Source organism: Myotis daubentonii, chromosome 19 (genome assembly GCF_963259705.1).
Source record: "Myotis daubentonii chromosome 19, mMyoDau2.1, whole genome shotgun sequence".
NCBI lineage: Eukaryota > Metazoa > Chordata > Mammalia > Chiroptera > Vespertilionidae > Myotis > Myotis daubentonii.
In genome coordinates, this window is record NC_081858.1 from 6,119,835 (window position 1) to 6,133,001 (window position 13,167).

The 13,167-nt window shown below is 56.7% G+C and overlaps 1 protein-coding gene across 1 annotated transcript in view; it reads right to left on the reverse strand.

Annotated features, from left to right (window-relative positions):
- Positions 1-209: 209 nt before the first annotated feature.
- SRRM4 (serine/arginine repetitive matrix 4) overlaps positions 210-13,167 on the reverse strand; it is a 120,276-nt gene continuing 107,318 nt past the window's right edge. The window contains exons 9-13 of the mRNA XM_059675789.1: positions 9,467-9,768; positions 5,527-5,712; positions 3,331-3,441; positions 2,584-2,724; positions 210-672 (exon numbers count right to left, since the gene is read on the reverse strand). Coding sequence (XP_059531772.1) covers positions 417-672; positions 2,584-2,724; positions 3,331-3,441; positions 5,527-5,712; positions 9,467-9,768 — 996 coding nt within the window. The 3' untranslated portion in view covers positions 210-416. The remainder of the gene's footprint in view (positions 673-2,583; positions 2,725-3,330; positions 3,442-5,526; positions 5,713-9,466; positions 9,769-13,167) is intronic.

Genomic DNA, 13,167 nt, shown 5'->3' on the forward strand with positions numbered 1-13,167 from the left:
CCCCACGCCCACCCCCACGAGGGATCTGTAACCCTGAGCCAGGAGCCGGCTGGAGGGCAGGGTGATGGCGCCCTGCAGCCTGGGAGGTGTCAGTGGAGCCATCTCTGCAGCCCCCGGCCAGGCCCAAACGCTGCAGTTATGGCCCCGCTGCTGCTTGCAGAGCCTTGAGGGGTGTGTGCCAACAGAGGGCGGTCTCTCCATAGGTCCAGGCTTGAGTTGAACCCAGGGTGGCGCTGGTGGAGGCTCCTAGCAGCTGGACGTAGAGGCCGACCCCTCTTTTCCTCCTCCCAGGAGCTCAGGAAGGACAGATTCCAGGAGCCCTCAATGTCTGTCACCAAGAAGGCAGGGTGGGCAGGGAGCGGGGCTGGCCGAGGCAAGGGCCCGCCCGCAGGCAGCTGGCTCCCAGAGGGCCTCGCTTAGCGCCTGGTGCTGGAGTCGCTGTCTGCCGAGCTGGAGCTGCGGCTGCGGCTGCGGCTGCGGGAGCCCAGGCTGGGGCTGCGGGAACTGGAGCTGCTGCTGGTGCGGGTCCGGCTGCGGGTCCGGCTGCGGCTGCGGGAGTAGCTGCGGCTGGCGGAGCGGCTGCTGCTGCCGCTGTACCAGGAGGAGGTGCTGCTGAGGCCGCTGGACGAGGAGGGGCTGGGCCGGTAGTAGGGGATGGGGCGTTTCCGGGCGCTGCGGAGACCAGAGGGAGAGCCTGAGGGCCAGACTCCTGCCTCCGCCCCAGCCTGAGCCTGTCCCAGGGGGGAGAGAGCCGGCCCTTCCGTTCCCCAGCCCCTTGTGACCTGATTCTTCCCTGGCAGTTCCGAGCCCAGGGAGACAGACCTTGTGCTGACAAGTCCTAAAAAGTGGTCATTTCACTTTTTAACACGCCAGGCCCCGAGCTCAGAGCCTCCAGCTGGCCACGGGGTTTACATTAAACTTTAATCCTAGTTTGGTTATTTTTACTTTGACTAGAACCTTCTATTTATGGCAGGGAAGGTCAATTTTCCATTTACTGTAGTGTCTCAGTTTCCTTTTTAAAGAAATGTATGGCCCTCTAAAGAAAGGGCAAGTCTATTTAGAGAAAATTAAGTAAACACTAGAACACTTAGCAGACAAGGCAAAGGTGGGGGGTGACTGGTTTGGGAAACACTGATGAGTTCATCGGATGGACTATTTGGGGTTGACCAAGGAAACCCGAGTCTTCGGAAACGCCACTCTCATGGCCTCAGCCTTCCTCTCCAGCGGTTCTCAACCTGTGGGTCGCGACCCCTGAAAATACATCCTGCCTATCAGATATTTACATGACGATTCATAACAGTAGCAAAATTAGTTATGAAGTAGCCACGAAAACAATTTTATGGTTGGGGGTCACCACAACATGAGGAGCTGTATGAAAGGGTCGCGCATTAGGAAGGTTGAGAACCGCTGCTCTAAGCCGACCCACAGACATGGCAGTGGGTGCAGGAGTTCCCTCCTTTGGCACAAGTTCTTTTTCCTTCTCCAGGCCATGAGGGGGCACCCCTGCCCCGTGGGTCTCTGGACTGATCCTTGCAGGGTCAGTAGGCAAAGCCCTGCAGCCAGTCTGAGGGCAGCACTCAGGCATTCGCCCAGCTTTCAAGGCCGGAGAAAGTGCGTCCACTCAGACCCGGGCTTCTCTCCTCGAAGACCGGACCGTACCTGCCACAGAAAACTGGGCACCGGACCAGCCAGTCCGTAAGGGGGCGCCGCGGGGCCCAGTGCTCTGCATTTACGTCCACCAGGCACGCCCATGTCTCTGTCTCCTTTCACTCCAGCTCATGATACTCCCGGGACCGATTTCCGCCCATATTTCCTGGGTGAGAACTTCCCCGTTCCCCTGGGAAGTGGCATGGCCAGGAGTCCACCCCAGAACCAGGACTCTCCTCCTCACCTCCCTGTAAACACCTTTAAACTTAACCCCATGTGCCCTCTGCAACTTGGTTAGGGTGTAGATACGGATGGGCCTATCTCAGCCTGGACTTTGGCCTGACCGCACTCTCTTCCCCAGCCCCGCCTCCTGGTCCCAACTCTGGCCACCGCCCAGGCCACACCCCATCCTCATGCTGGCCCCAGCCCTCCCAGCCAGTAGGTCGGCTGGGGTGCTGACTTGGCCCTGAGGTTCTGAAGGCAAACAGTTTCGGTGGTTGGGAGTTTGGGGGCGGGGTGGTCCCTGAGCGCCCACAGTTCTGTAATCCGGCCCCAGGGAGGCCTGGAGAGAGCCTGAGGCTGGAGCTGGTGGTGAGGGAGTGGGAGTGAGGGTCAAGGTCGCCCCAGCCTCCCGCCTCTCACCTGGTGACCCTCCCCTCTCACCTGGTGACCCTCCCCTCTCACCTGGTGACCCTCCCCTCTCACCTGGTGATCCTCCCCTCTCACCTGGTGACCCGCCCCTCTCACCTGGTGGTCCTCCCCTCTCACCTGGTGACCTTCCCCTCTCACCTGGTGATCCTCCCCTCTCACCTGGTGACCCTCCCCTCTCACCTGGTAACCTTCCCCTCTCACCTGGTGACCTTCCCCTCTCACCTGGTGACCCTCCCCTCTCACCTGGTGACCCTCCCCTCTCACCTGGTGACCTTCCCCTCTCACCTGGTGATCCTCCGCGCCTCCAGGTGGCTCGGGGAGTCTCTCCGGCGCTTCCGCATGGGCGAGTAGGACCTCCGTCTCCTGCGTTCTCGTTCCCGCTCCCGCTGCTGTGAGTTCTTCTCATTGTACTTGGGGTCCCGTTCCCTGAGGGGAGCGAGGGGATTACTGGGGATCTGAGGCTGCCTGGCTTACTGTGCGAGGGGCTGGCAGAGGGGCACTCACTTCCTGTGCACATGCCCTCCCACTGGGGCGGGGTCTGCTCAGGCCCCAGAGGGCAGGAGGGAAGATGGCAGGGCTGTGGAGTCTGCGCGGGTGAGCACGGTGGGCAGGGTGAGCTCACCCTGCCCACTGCAGGCAAGGTGTCAGCGTTTGAGGGTGGGCATTACAGGGGTGCAGGTGCTGCAGGGGTGAGGATGTGAAGGTTACCCAGGCCCTGATGAGTAAGAATTGGGGGCTCAGTATAGGGATGAGGGGCAGTTTGGGGGGTGTGAACGGTGGAGGTGTGAATTCTGGGGTGTCGCTGTGGGAGCCTTTGGGGTGGGGGTACATTAGGGCACAAGGATATATTTGGGGTCTCAGCTGCCACTTGGGCTGACAAAGGGAACTACAGTTTAATCATCATCCTATTCCTAGTCTGGCTAGTTTGACCTAAGGGGAGTGGGGGCGGGGCTTGGGGACATTCTGGTGTGAGCCTGGGAGGCGGGGCCTACTCAGAGGGGCGGGGCCAGTACAAGGGGGTGGGGCCCGTACCTGCTGGGGCTGTAGCGGGAGTAGCTGGGGCTGCGGCGGGATCCAGAGCTTCTGCTGGGCGGGCTCCTTGGGCCAGACTTGGAGGAGTAGCTGGGAGAGCGCGAGTAGGACCTGGAGGAGAGGAGGCCACGCCTGAGAAGCCTGCCGGCCGCCAGGGCTGCTGGATGGCCAGCTGGGCGCAGGCCTTCTGTTTCTGGAGGCCAGGCCGAGGCAGCAGGCCCTCCCTGGCTAAGTGCCCTCCCTGTCACGTGGTTAATAATGTGGGCATCTTCCCCTTACCGAGCTCTTCCTATCCTGGCCACTTATTAGCCACGTGGCCTTAGGTAGGTGATGCCTCTGTGTCTCTGTTTTCTCATCTCTGAAATGGGGTAATAACAGTACTTACCCCATAGAACTGTAAATTAAATGAGTAAATTAGGGTAAATCACTTAGCATACTAACACAGAGCCAGCAGTGGGAAATATTAGCCATGATGTGTCTATCCTATATAATAAAAGGCTAATATGCAAATCGACCGAACAGTGAAATGACCAGTCGCTATGACACGCATTGACCACCAGGGGACAGACGCTCAAGGCAGGAGCTGCCCCTGGTGGTCAGTGTGCTCCCACAGGGGGAGTGCTGCTCAGCCAGAAGCCCTGAGCCGGGCTCATGGCTGGCGAGCTCAGTGGCAGTGGCGGGAGTGTCTCCTGCCTCCGCAGCAGTGCTAAGGATGTCTGACTGACGGTTTAGACATCCGTCAGTTGGACATCTCCTGCGGGCTCCCAGGCTGTGAGAGGGCACAGGCCGGGCTGAAGGACCCCCCCACCCCCCATCCCCCCACCTCCCCCCGCCACCAAGTGCACGAATTTTGTGCACCAGGCCTCCAGTATTATCATATCAATGCATTTTACTCTGTGCCAGACACTGAACTAATATTAGCTTTGGGTGCATTATCTCCTTTAATCCTCAGCACATCCTAGGGTTGGGTCCTGGGACCAGTCCTGTTGTGTATGAGGAAACAGAGGCACAGGGAGGGGATATAATTTGCTCGAGGACATCTGTTGGGAATTCCTGTTTGAAGAGGGGAGCTGGACTGCGCGAAGCCCCAGGATGACTAGGTGGACTTCCAGCCCTGAGGGTTCGTGTCTGTGCATTCTGCTGCATCCTTATTCGACAGGGAGAAAAAGAAACAATTACTAGTCGCTATTGTAACTCAGCGGTAGAATGCAAACAATGGACACTCCCTCACCTTCCTGTAGCCACACCCCTTGAAATGTGCCTTTGCAGCTCCGCCCACTCAGAGGAGCACCCCTTGCGTCTGATTGGTCGTGGTGACTTCTGTGGCTAACAGAATGGCAGAAGGGATATCACGTCCATCCTAAGCCAGGACCTCAGAGGCCTCGCACACTTCCGCGCTCTCTCTCTCTCTGAACCTGGCCATCGCAGCGTGGAGCAGCCCAGACAAGTGAGCTGGAAGGTGAGAGACCACCCGGAGCAAAGCAGCCAGCCCCAGCTCACGGAAGACACATACATGAGCCCAAGAGAGATTAGAAGAACCACTCAGCTGAGCCCAGCCCAGATCGCTGATCCACAGAGTCAGAAAGTAAATCCTTGTTTAAGGATGCTAAGTTTGGGGGTAATTTTTTTTAATTTTTAAAAATATATATTTTTTTTATTGATTTCAGAGAGGAAGGGAGAAGGAGAGAGAGAGAGAGAATCATTCATTGACTGCCTTCTCCATGTCCCCCACCGGGGATTAAGCCCACAACCCGGGCATGTGCCCTAACTGGGAATCAAACTATGACCTCCTGGTTCATAGGTCAATACTCAACCACTGAGCCATGACAGCCGGTGGGGTGGGGGTGGGGGGGTTATTTTATTTTTTTGCAGAAGCTAATTGACACACATCAGCTCATCATGCCAATAGTAACAATAATAGCTAATATTTATAATGTTCCAAGTTTTGCTCTAAGTGCCTTGTAGTTCTTGGAACAATCCTTCAGGGTAAGTATTGTTGTTATTTTCATTTTGCACATGAGGAAACTGAGGCCCAGAGAGCTGAACGGAGGCCAAGGCCAGCAGCTCGGACTGGATAACGGCATTCAACTCACGTCGGCCTGACGCCTCTGCCCTCGGGCCTCAGGACGGCTGTCCCTGGTGCCTCATCGGCTCCCTCAGGAGGAAATGCTGCGGAGCCAGCTCAGGCGCACTCACCTTTTCCCAGAGGAGGCTGACTGGCTCCGGGTGTACCTGGGGGAGGCCCTGGGGCTGGGGGACCCGGAGGAGTGGCTGGAGGACCGGGTGCTGGCATGGGAGGAGCTGCGGGCGCACCCTCTTCTGGGGGAGCTCTGGGCCGTGGGCGGGACGGCACTGGACTTCTTCACCGGCGACTGCAGTCCCCTGTGGGAGGGAGGGCGTCGTCAGTGCCGCCTGCCCCTGGCCTGTGGGCCCGCGCTGGTACTCGCCTCCCGCCTCTGCCTCAGCTGTGGTGCTCCCCGCACCCCCGCCCTCCTCTTCCCGTCCTGCCTCCGGGAAGTGACCCCAGGCCACCGAGGCTGGAGTAGAGGCAGAGAGGGACACGTCCCAAGGGGGCACTTCACAGTATTTTGGGCCACTGGGCAGGGGCACGGTGGTCAATAACAGCACATCACGTGCTGGGAGATCTACTCCCTGCCCAGTCTTGCCCGGCCCTCTGATTCCATTAGTGGGAAGGTGTGTGGGTGCTGCTGGGTTTCACCACCTCTCCAGGCTGCAGGCTCCCAGAGAGGAGCAGGCCACTGTGACTGACTAGAAATAAACACCGTTTCACCGTGTGCTTTTATGGGTGCCTTCTATTTAGGACAAGGGATATGATGTTCTCTTTAAGGCGGTACCATAAGTGTCCTCACGTGAAGCATGAGTTCACTGAAGGGAGAGTGGTACAGAGGGAGGTAAAAGTCAAGAAGCTGGATTCAGTTTTGGAAACCATAGTGTAGCCGTTCTGCACCCGGGAGAGCTGAGACCCAGAGGGTACAGAAGCTTGGTCAGAGCCACCGAGGACAGCGACTGCTCGGTGTTCTCACCTGCCTAGGGCCACGCTGGGCTCAGTCAGGGCCTGCTCACTGGCTTGGGCCAAGGGTCAGGTTCCAACAACAGTAGTAGGTTTCGCGGTTCAGCCTTCAGGCTCAGCTCTCCTCTCTGGACTCTGGGCCTGGGGGACTGTGTGTTCCTCCTGGAATGTCCCTGTCCCCTCCCTTGTGTCCGGCCTTGGAGCATTCCCACCGCCTGGCACCCCCTCTCTCCCCTCTTCACCTGAAAACTCCTCAGGGTTCAGGCTTTAGGCTGACCTCACCTTTTCAGGGAAGCCTTTCTTGACACCCCCTGCATCTGGCTGGGTGCCCTCCAGTGTGTCCCCCCCAGGCCTCATGCCTCCCTCTGCCAAGGAGACCTCTTGGTCTCATGGTTGTTTCTTCCTTCTGCAGACACTGAGCGCCTTGGGGACGGGGTTCATGCCCCTGGACACTGTCCCAGCCCCTGGGCCCCAGGCCGTCAACACAGCTGCAGAACAGGCACCTTGAGACGCCCAGTGCCCTGGCCCTTCACAGGCATCATCTCAGTCCGACCGACAGCCTCATGAAGCGGGTACCACTGTACCCCAGTTCACAGAGGACTCCGGGCCTCCCCGACGCGCAAACCCCACCTGTCCAGCTCCGAGCCCGCACCCCTGCACCTCACCAGCCCCCCGCCTTCACGGACCAGGGTTCCCCGGACTTAGAGCTGATGCCTCTTGCACTCAGCCATCTGCTCAGAGCTGACGTGACACAAAGAGCCGTGGATTTAAAGATCATTCACATTTCAAAGTGAAAGGCTGGGGCTGAATGATTTAGTGTGACTGCCCACATAGAGCAAATTAAGCAGGTAACTGCTGGACACTTCTAGGTGTTGCTCCAGTTCTGGGACAGACCTGTGTTTGGATCCGGTGTTGACTGTCATTAACTGAGTTTCCGAATGACTCCGAGCCTCAGTTTCCCCAACCGCTAAAAAGGGGTTATACTGGGACCTATCCCTGAGTGAAGGAAGATGATTCGTGGAAAGCACTTGGCAACAGACCTAGCATATAGTTAGGGGCTCCATGAGGACTAGCTGCCACTATTACGATTGCTGGTGTTTTTATCGCTACTCTGTGTTCCTGGCATAACAGCCCTGTGTCAGTAGACACGTGTCCTTGCTCATCTGGGAATGTCACTGTCTGTTCCGGAGACACTGACATTTGCTCTGGCCCAGCCCTGGCTCCCAGCCAAGCTTGGGTGTGAACTGGGGTCAGGGATGTCCTGAGGCGGCAAACCAGAGGCCAGGTCTGTGTGGATGCCAAGCGGTGTGTCCAGGACTGAAGTGACCATGTGCTGGGCACACAGGTTGCTGTCCTTGCAGACGGCTCTGCCGCCGCGGCTTTGTGTCTTTCCGACCTGGGCCGGTTCCCCCTCCGTAGGCATCCTGGTGGGCCCCGCTCCCGGGAGGTCACCATACTCGCAGGAGGTCCCCATATTGATGCTGACACCCTATCGATCAGCCTAGCGCATTACAGCCCAGAGCTCCTGGGCCCCCAGGGTCCCCCAGCCTCGGCCTCCCGAGTACTGGGACGACCGGCGCGCTCGGCTTGGCTGTCTTCTGAAACCCGGCCACTGTGAACCAGAGCAGACCCATCCCCAGAAGGAAGACCCCACTGTTGTCCTTCCCACCTCCTGCACCTCTGCAGCTCCCCCATTAACACTCGCTCCCGGGGAGAAGGGCCCCCGCTTTTGTTTCTCCAGCACCAACCGGTGTCCGGCCTGTGGGAGGCGCCTGGAGCTGAGGGAGGAGACCCTGCATGAGGGTGTGGAGTGAGTGGGCAGCAAACTGCAGCAGCTGCTCCCGTGTTGCTCTCCTCGGCGATGAAACAGCATTACAGCTGTCTCCTGCGTGGCTGCACGCAAGTGTTTTCCACAGAAAACTGCATCCAGCAGGTGTGTGAAATGGGCAAGAGGCATGTGAGGTTTTATATCTATAACTTTCCACAAGTGCAGCCTGCCCCACGGTCAACATTCCCCACGGAAGGGTACATTTGTTATAAATAATAATCCTGACCCAAGCCCAGGTCACAGGAGGGTTCACTCTTGGTGGTGCCCATTCTATGGGCTTTGACAAGTGTATAATGACACGTATCCACCGTTATAGTCTCGTACACCATCGTTTCCCTGCCCTAAGAATCCTCAGTCCTCATCCCCCCCTCCCAGCACAGCCCCCGGCGACCACTGGGTCCTTTTACTGTCTCCAGTTTTGCCTTTTCCAGAATGTGATATAGTTGGAATCATACAGCATGCAGCCTTTTCAGATTGGCTTCTTCCACTTAGTAGTATGGATTTTAAGGTTCCTCCATGTTGTTTCATGACTTAAAAGCTCATTTCTTTTTGGGTCTGAATAATATTCCATTGTCTGGATGGGACACAGATTATTTCTCCATTTATCTACTAAAGGACACCTTGTTACTTCCAGGTTTCGGCAATTAAGAATAAAGCTGTTATACAAACATCAATTGCAGGTTTTTGTGTGGACATAAATCTTCAGTACATTTGGGTAAATACTGTGGTCTACCTTTGGATGACAGCGACTTATTCTAGACAAGAATTCAGCCTCCCCCGGGCCAGAGTGGTTGGTCCACGGCGGGAAGTGGCCCAAGCTGGCCGAGCAGAGCCGATGAGCACCTGCCCTGTGCTCTGATGAAGTTTGGGGGAAAGGTATTTCCCTGCCAGTGGCTGGCTACACAGATGGAATGTTAGCTGGATGGACATCTGCCAGTGCCTTGGGAGGGCCCGCTCGAGGATGAAGCAACAGAGGGAAGCAGAGCTGAGAGATGTAATGGAAAAGACAGATTCCCAAGGATATATTTTTGAGCCCCTGGATCCAGCTGTACCTGAAGCTGAATATTTCTAAAATCATTTTTAAAAAGTAGGATTTGTTAAAAACTATGCCAGTTCAGGTTGAGTTTTTTCCTCTTGCAAATAAAATACTCCTGGGTGGGAGCCCAGTGGGAGGTGCAGGGCAAGGGTGCGTGGGAGCCCAGTGGGAGGTGCAGGGCAAGGGTGCGAGACTGCGATGCGGAGCTAAGGCGGCCCCTCCTCCCGCCCAGGGGACTGACCTTGGCTCTCTGCCCCTGCTGGTGGGGGAGAGATTGTCCGGAGCTGGCCCCTTGTTCTGGGGCGAGGAGGTGGTGAAGGAGTTCCCTGAATCAGAGGTGTTGCCGCTGTGGAGGTCCAGGCCCTGGCTGTGTTCCCCACCAGGACTCTCCTTCTGCCCCCGCGACCTGCTGGAGCTGATCTGCGTGGAGGGCGGCGAGGAGGTGTCATTGCCTGAGTCGTACTCCTGGGAGCGTCCGCGAGGGGTGGCGAGCGGGCTGGCTGTTTTGGTAAAGAGGTCAGCAGCAGACCCCGAGCCAGTGATCTGAAAGCAAAAACACCGTTGGAGGCGCTGAGCATCGGCCGCGGCTGCGTCTAGACAACCTAGAAATGTTTACCGTCATGATGCACTGTAACGAGAGGAGAGAGGAAAGAAGAGACGCCAAAAAACAAAAGCACAACTTCCTGAGAGAATACCACAGAAAGGAGATATTTACCCCCTGCTAGGACAACTGGAAGATTGAGGTATCATGCAGAGAAAAAGCATGCGATCCAGATTAAACAAAAGAAAAAGGAAATTATACAAAAATTTAATTTCTAATGAATTAACACAAACCAAAGAGGCAACTTAATAGAAAGGGGGGGGGTGGATACACCCTTAATCTAAAACAATAATAAAATAAAGGAAGGGGGAGGGGAAAGAAATGGGACTGTGGGCCTGAAAAAAAAATTATCTTGGAACTGAAAAAAATAAAAAAGATAAAGCCAAAGTTTTAAACTTCAACCAAATTCTCAATGATTTGGACGATTTTTTCTTTTAAATAAAAAGTTGCCTGAATCGATCCTTAAACAAGTATCACATGGGGAAAAGAAATGAAATAAAGATGAGCTTTTAAAAAGATATATGTAAAGTCAAGGTCACAAAATGACATTTTAGTAGTTTTCAATTAAAGGGGAAAAGAAAGGGGGTGGGGGGAGGAAGTCAAATAGTCTGACTGAAAACAAACAAAAAGCTCTACGGCATCTGTGTGCGTCCTTCCCCCGGAGCAGGAGCTAAGGCTCTCAGTGGCGTCTAATAAATGCTCTCATGTCTTTGCGGATTTCATCCACTTACCAAGCAAGAGCTCCTCCTTTAGTAGGTGGGTAAGGTGTAAGAGAAAGGGAAGAGCGGGCAACGTGAGTCCATCATTAGAGTCGCAAATGACAAGAAAACACACACACCTTTCTGCACACCCTCACACTTGGCCCTGAACTTCGAGTTTTGGTTTCTCCGCGTTCTGGACAGGGGAGGCGGCAGAGCTGTCCGCTTCCTCTGTGGGGGCCTCAAGCTGCCAGCGCTACCTCGCCAGTCCCTTAGGGCCCAAGCTGGACGAGAAAGCTCGCTGACATGCGCGGGCCAGGATGAGGCCACACAGGGAGGGTTTGTTTGCAACAAAGGGCTTGGGGAGGGGCTTGGAGATATGGCTTTGGGGTGACTGGGAATGAGGAGGGGTTCTCCTAAGACAGACGGAGGAGTGAGGGCTGATGGAGAGCCGCCCGTGGGGAGGCGGCAGTGTGTTTAGGAGCGCAGCGGACGCTTTTCTCTCAGTTCTGGGTGTCTCACCTGGGATGACACCGGGTTTGGTTCTGGTCCCCGCCAACAGTGCAGGCGTTTTAGCTGCGGCAAAAGGAACCCCTGCCTGGGCCTCCTCCAATGATAACCATCCCCATGGGATCAAGAGGGTGCCTCGGGAACGACTCTCCCGGCCCCTGAGACCCCAGGATCCTGTTTAAATGGCCCGAGCCCCCAGGGTCTCTGCGGCTCATCCCTGGATCTACCTGTTCTCGAAGGTGTACACTCCCAGCTCCAGGGGGCTCTCTGGACAGGCCTTGGAGGTTCAGGCTGAGGTGTCAGCGTGCAGGTGTGGGAGGCCCGCCCAGATGCCGCGTGGTGGAGGCGGACGGCGGACGAGAAGGGAGGGCAGGCCCTGGGCAGGCTTCCCACCCTGCCACACCCTGCCCAGCGCCCTGAAGGGCCTGAGATCCCGACTTAGATCGGAGATGCTTGTGACGACAGGCTTGCCACGGCAGGAGCACGCACTTCATTGAAGTGCGCTGGCTTGACTTATAGACATGCAGACGTATAGCATGTGGGCTTCCTTTAGACGTTGCCCGGACCCCACACGTACTCTGTGGGCCTCACCATCACAGCCTGCCTGCCCCCACTTTATCTCACACATTGCGGGCTTTCTCAGGAACATTCCTGCCTTCTCAGCAGTTGGCCTGAGGGTGAGACACAGAAACATGCAACTGGGAGAGTCGCCCTGGTGCCTCCGACAGCTCAGCATGTCAGCTCCGGGCCTGGGGGCAGGGCTTCCTCGTGGATTCTCCCGGGAGGCTTTGGGCACAGCCGAGGGATGGCCCAGCGTGGCCACGGTCTACCCAGCACGGCGACTGCTGTCCCTGCTTGGGTCCCGGCTAGCTGTGCCCTGGAGAAGGGACCTCAAGATAAGTTGCTCAGGCGGAGTTTCTAGCTCCGTTTTGTCTTCCTCTTTGCAACATGGACGTCACATCTCCCTGCCTCCGGGAGTGGGAAGGGGAGGTGTGTTTCCACGCTGGACAGGAGTCAGGAAGCGCCACGCCAGGCAGCTGCACCCAGGCCCAGCGCTGGGGCCGAGCGCTCAGCTGGGGCATGGACCAGGGATGGGCTCCGAGACTCGGCCTCAGAGGTGGTGGGTGTCTGGTGGCCAGGATGTCACCGGTGAACCAGGCAAGCCCTCCTTGGAGGGAACCAGGCTCAAGTTAAGGGGCCGTGAGAACAGCGATTCCCGTGATCCCTGGCCTGCTCGCTGGGCGCAGCCAGGCTGGGTCTTTCTCTCCCCAGAACCTGGCAGAGCTGGACCCTCCCCTTGTCTGTGCACAAAGCCTTGGCTGCTCGTTTCACATGATTGGCCCTGGTGCATTGTGGGTCCCCACAGGCAAAGATTTGGCAGGTCGGAGGCCCCTTAGGGCTGGTGGCGGGAGAAGGGGACCTTTTCTTCTCCACCCACACCCTGCGCTCACGGGGACACTTTCGGGGCGTCTCTACCTGACCACAGCCAATATCCACACGGAACTTGCGAGTTTAGAACCAAGAATTCTACATGGCATCGTGCTTCCCATCGTCACCGGAAAACAGAGAGAACGGTGCTACTGACATGACCCCACGGGGTTGACATGACCCCCCACCTGGTGCCTAAAAATACCAACCCCTGCGGCCTGTTTACAAGTCCCGCTGCTCCGGATGAATCTCATTCTGTGACACGCATGACCGCGACCTTTGCAGCCGCCCTCTGGCTGCGGTGCCCCAGGTCGGGATTCACAACCGGCCTGGTCAGTGGGGGGAGGGCGTTTCACTCCACGGCCCAGGGCACAGCAGTGTCATGTCACATCCCTGGCAGGTTCCGAACATACAATCCTTCTCACTCTATTTGACCTGCTCGGGTTGGGTTGGAGTATTTACCTGGGGTGGGCGGGGGAGGGAGGTCATGCATCCCTGCCTCTTTCCGCTGAAATCTATTTGGTTCTGTCTTTACACGTCTTGATGGCTCGTCGATATTTCCAGGGGACAGGACGTTTTAATAAATTCATTAGAGATGTCTGGTTAGTTTAATGGCCTCGCAGCCCCAGATCCTACCTTTTCCAGAGCTTGCCATTCACCCACACAAAGAGGAGACACAACTGAAGGGAGCCAGAGATGGAATGT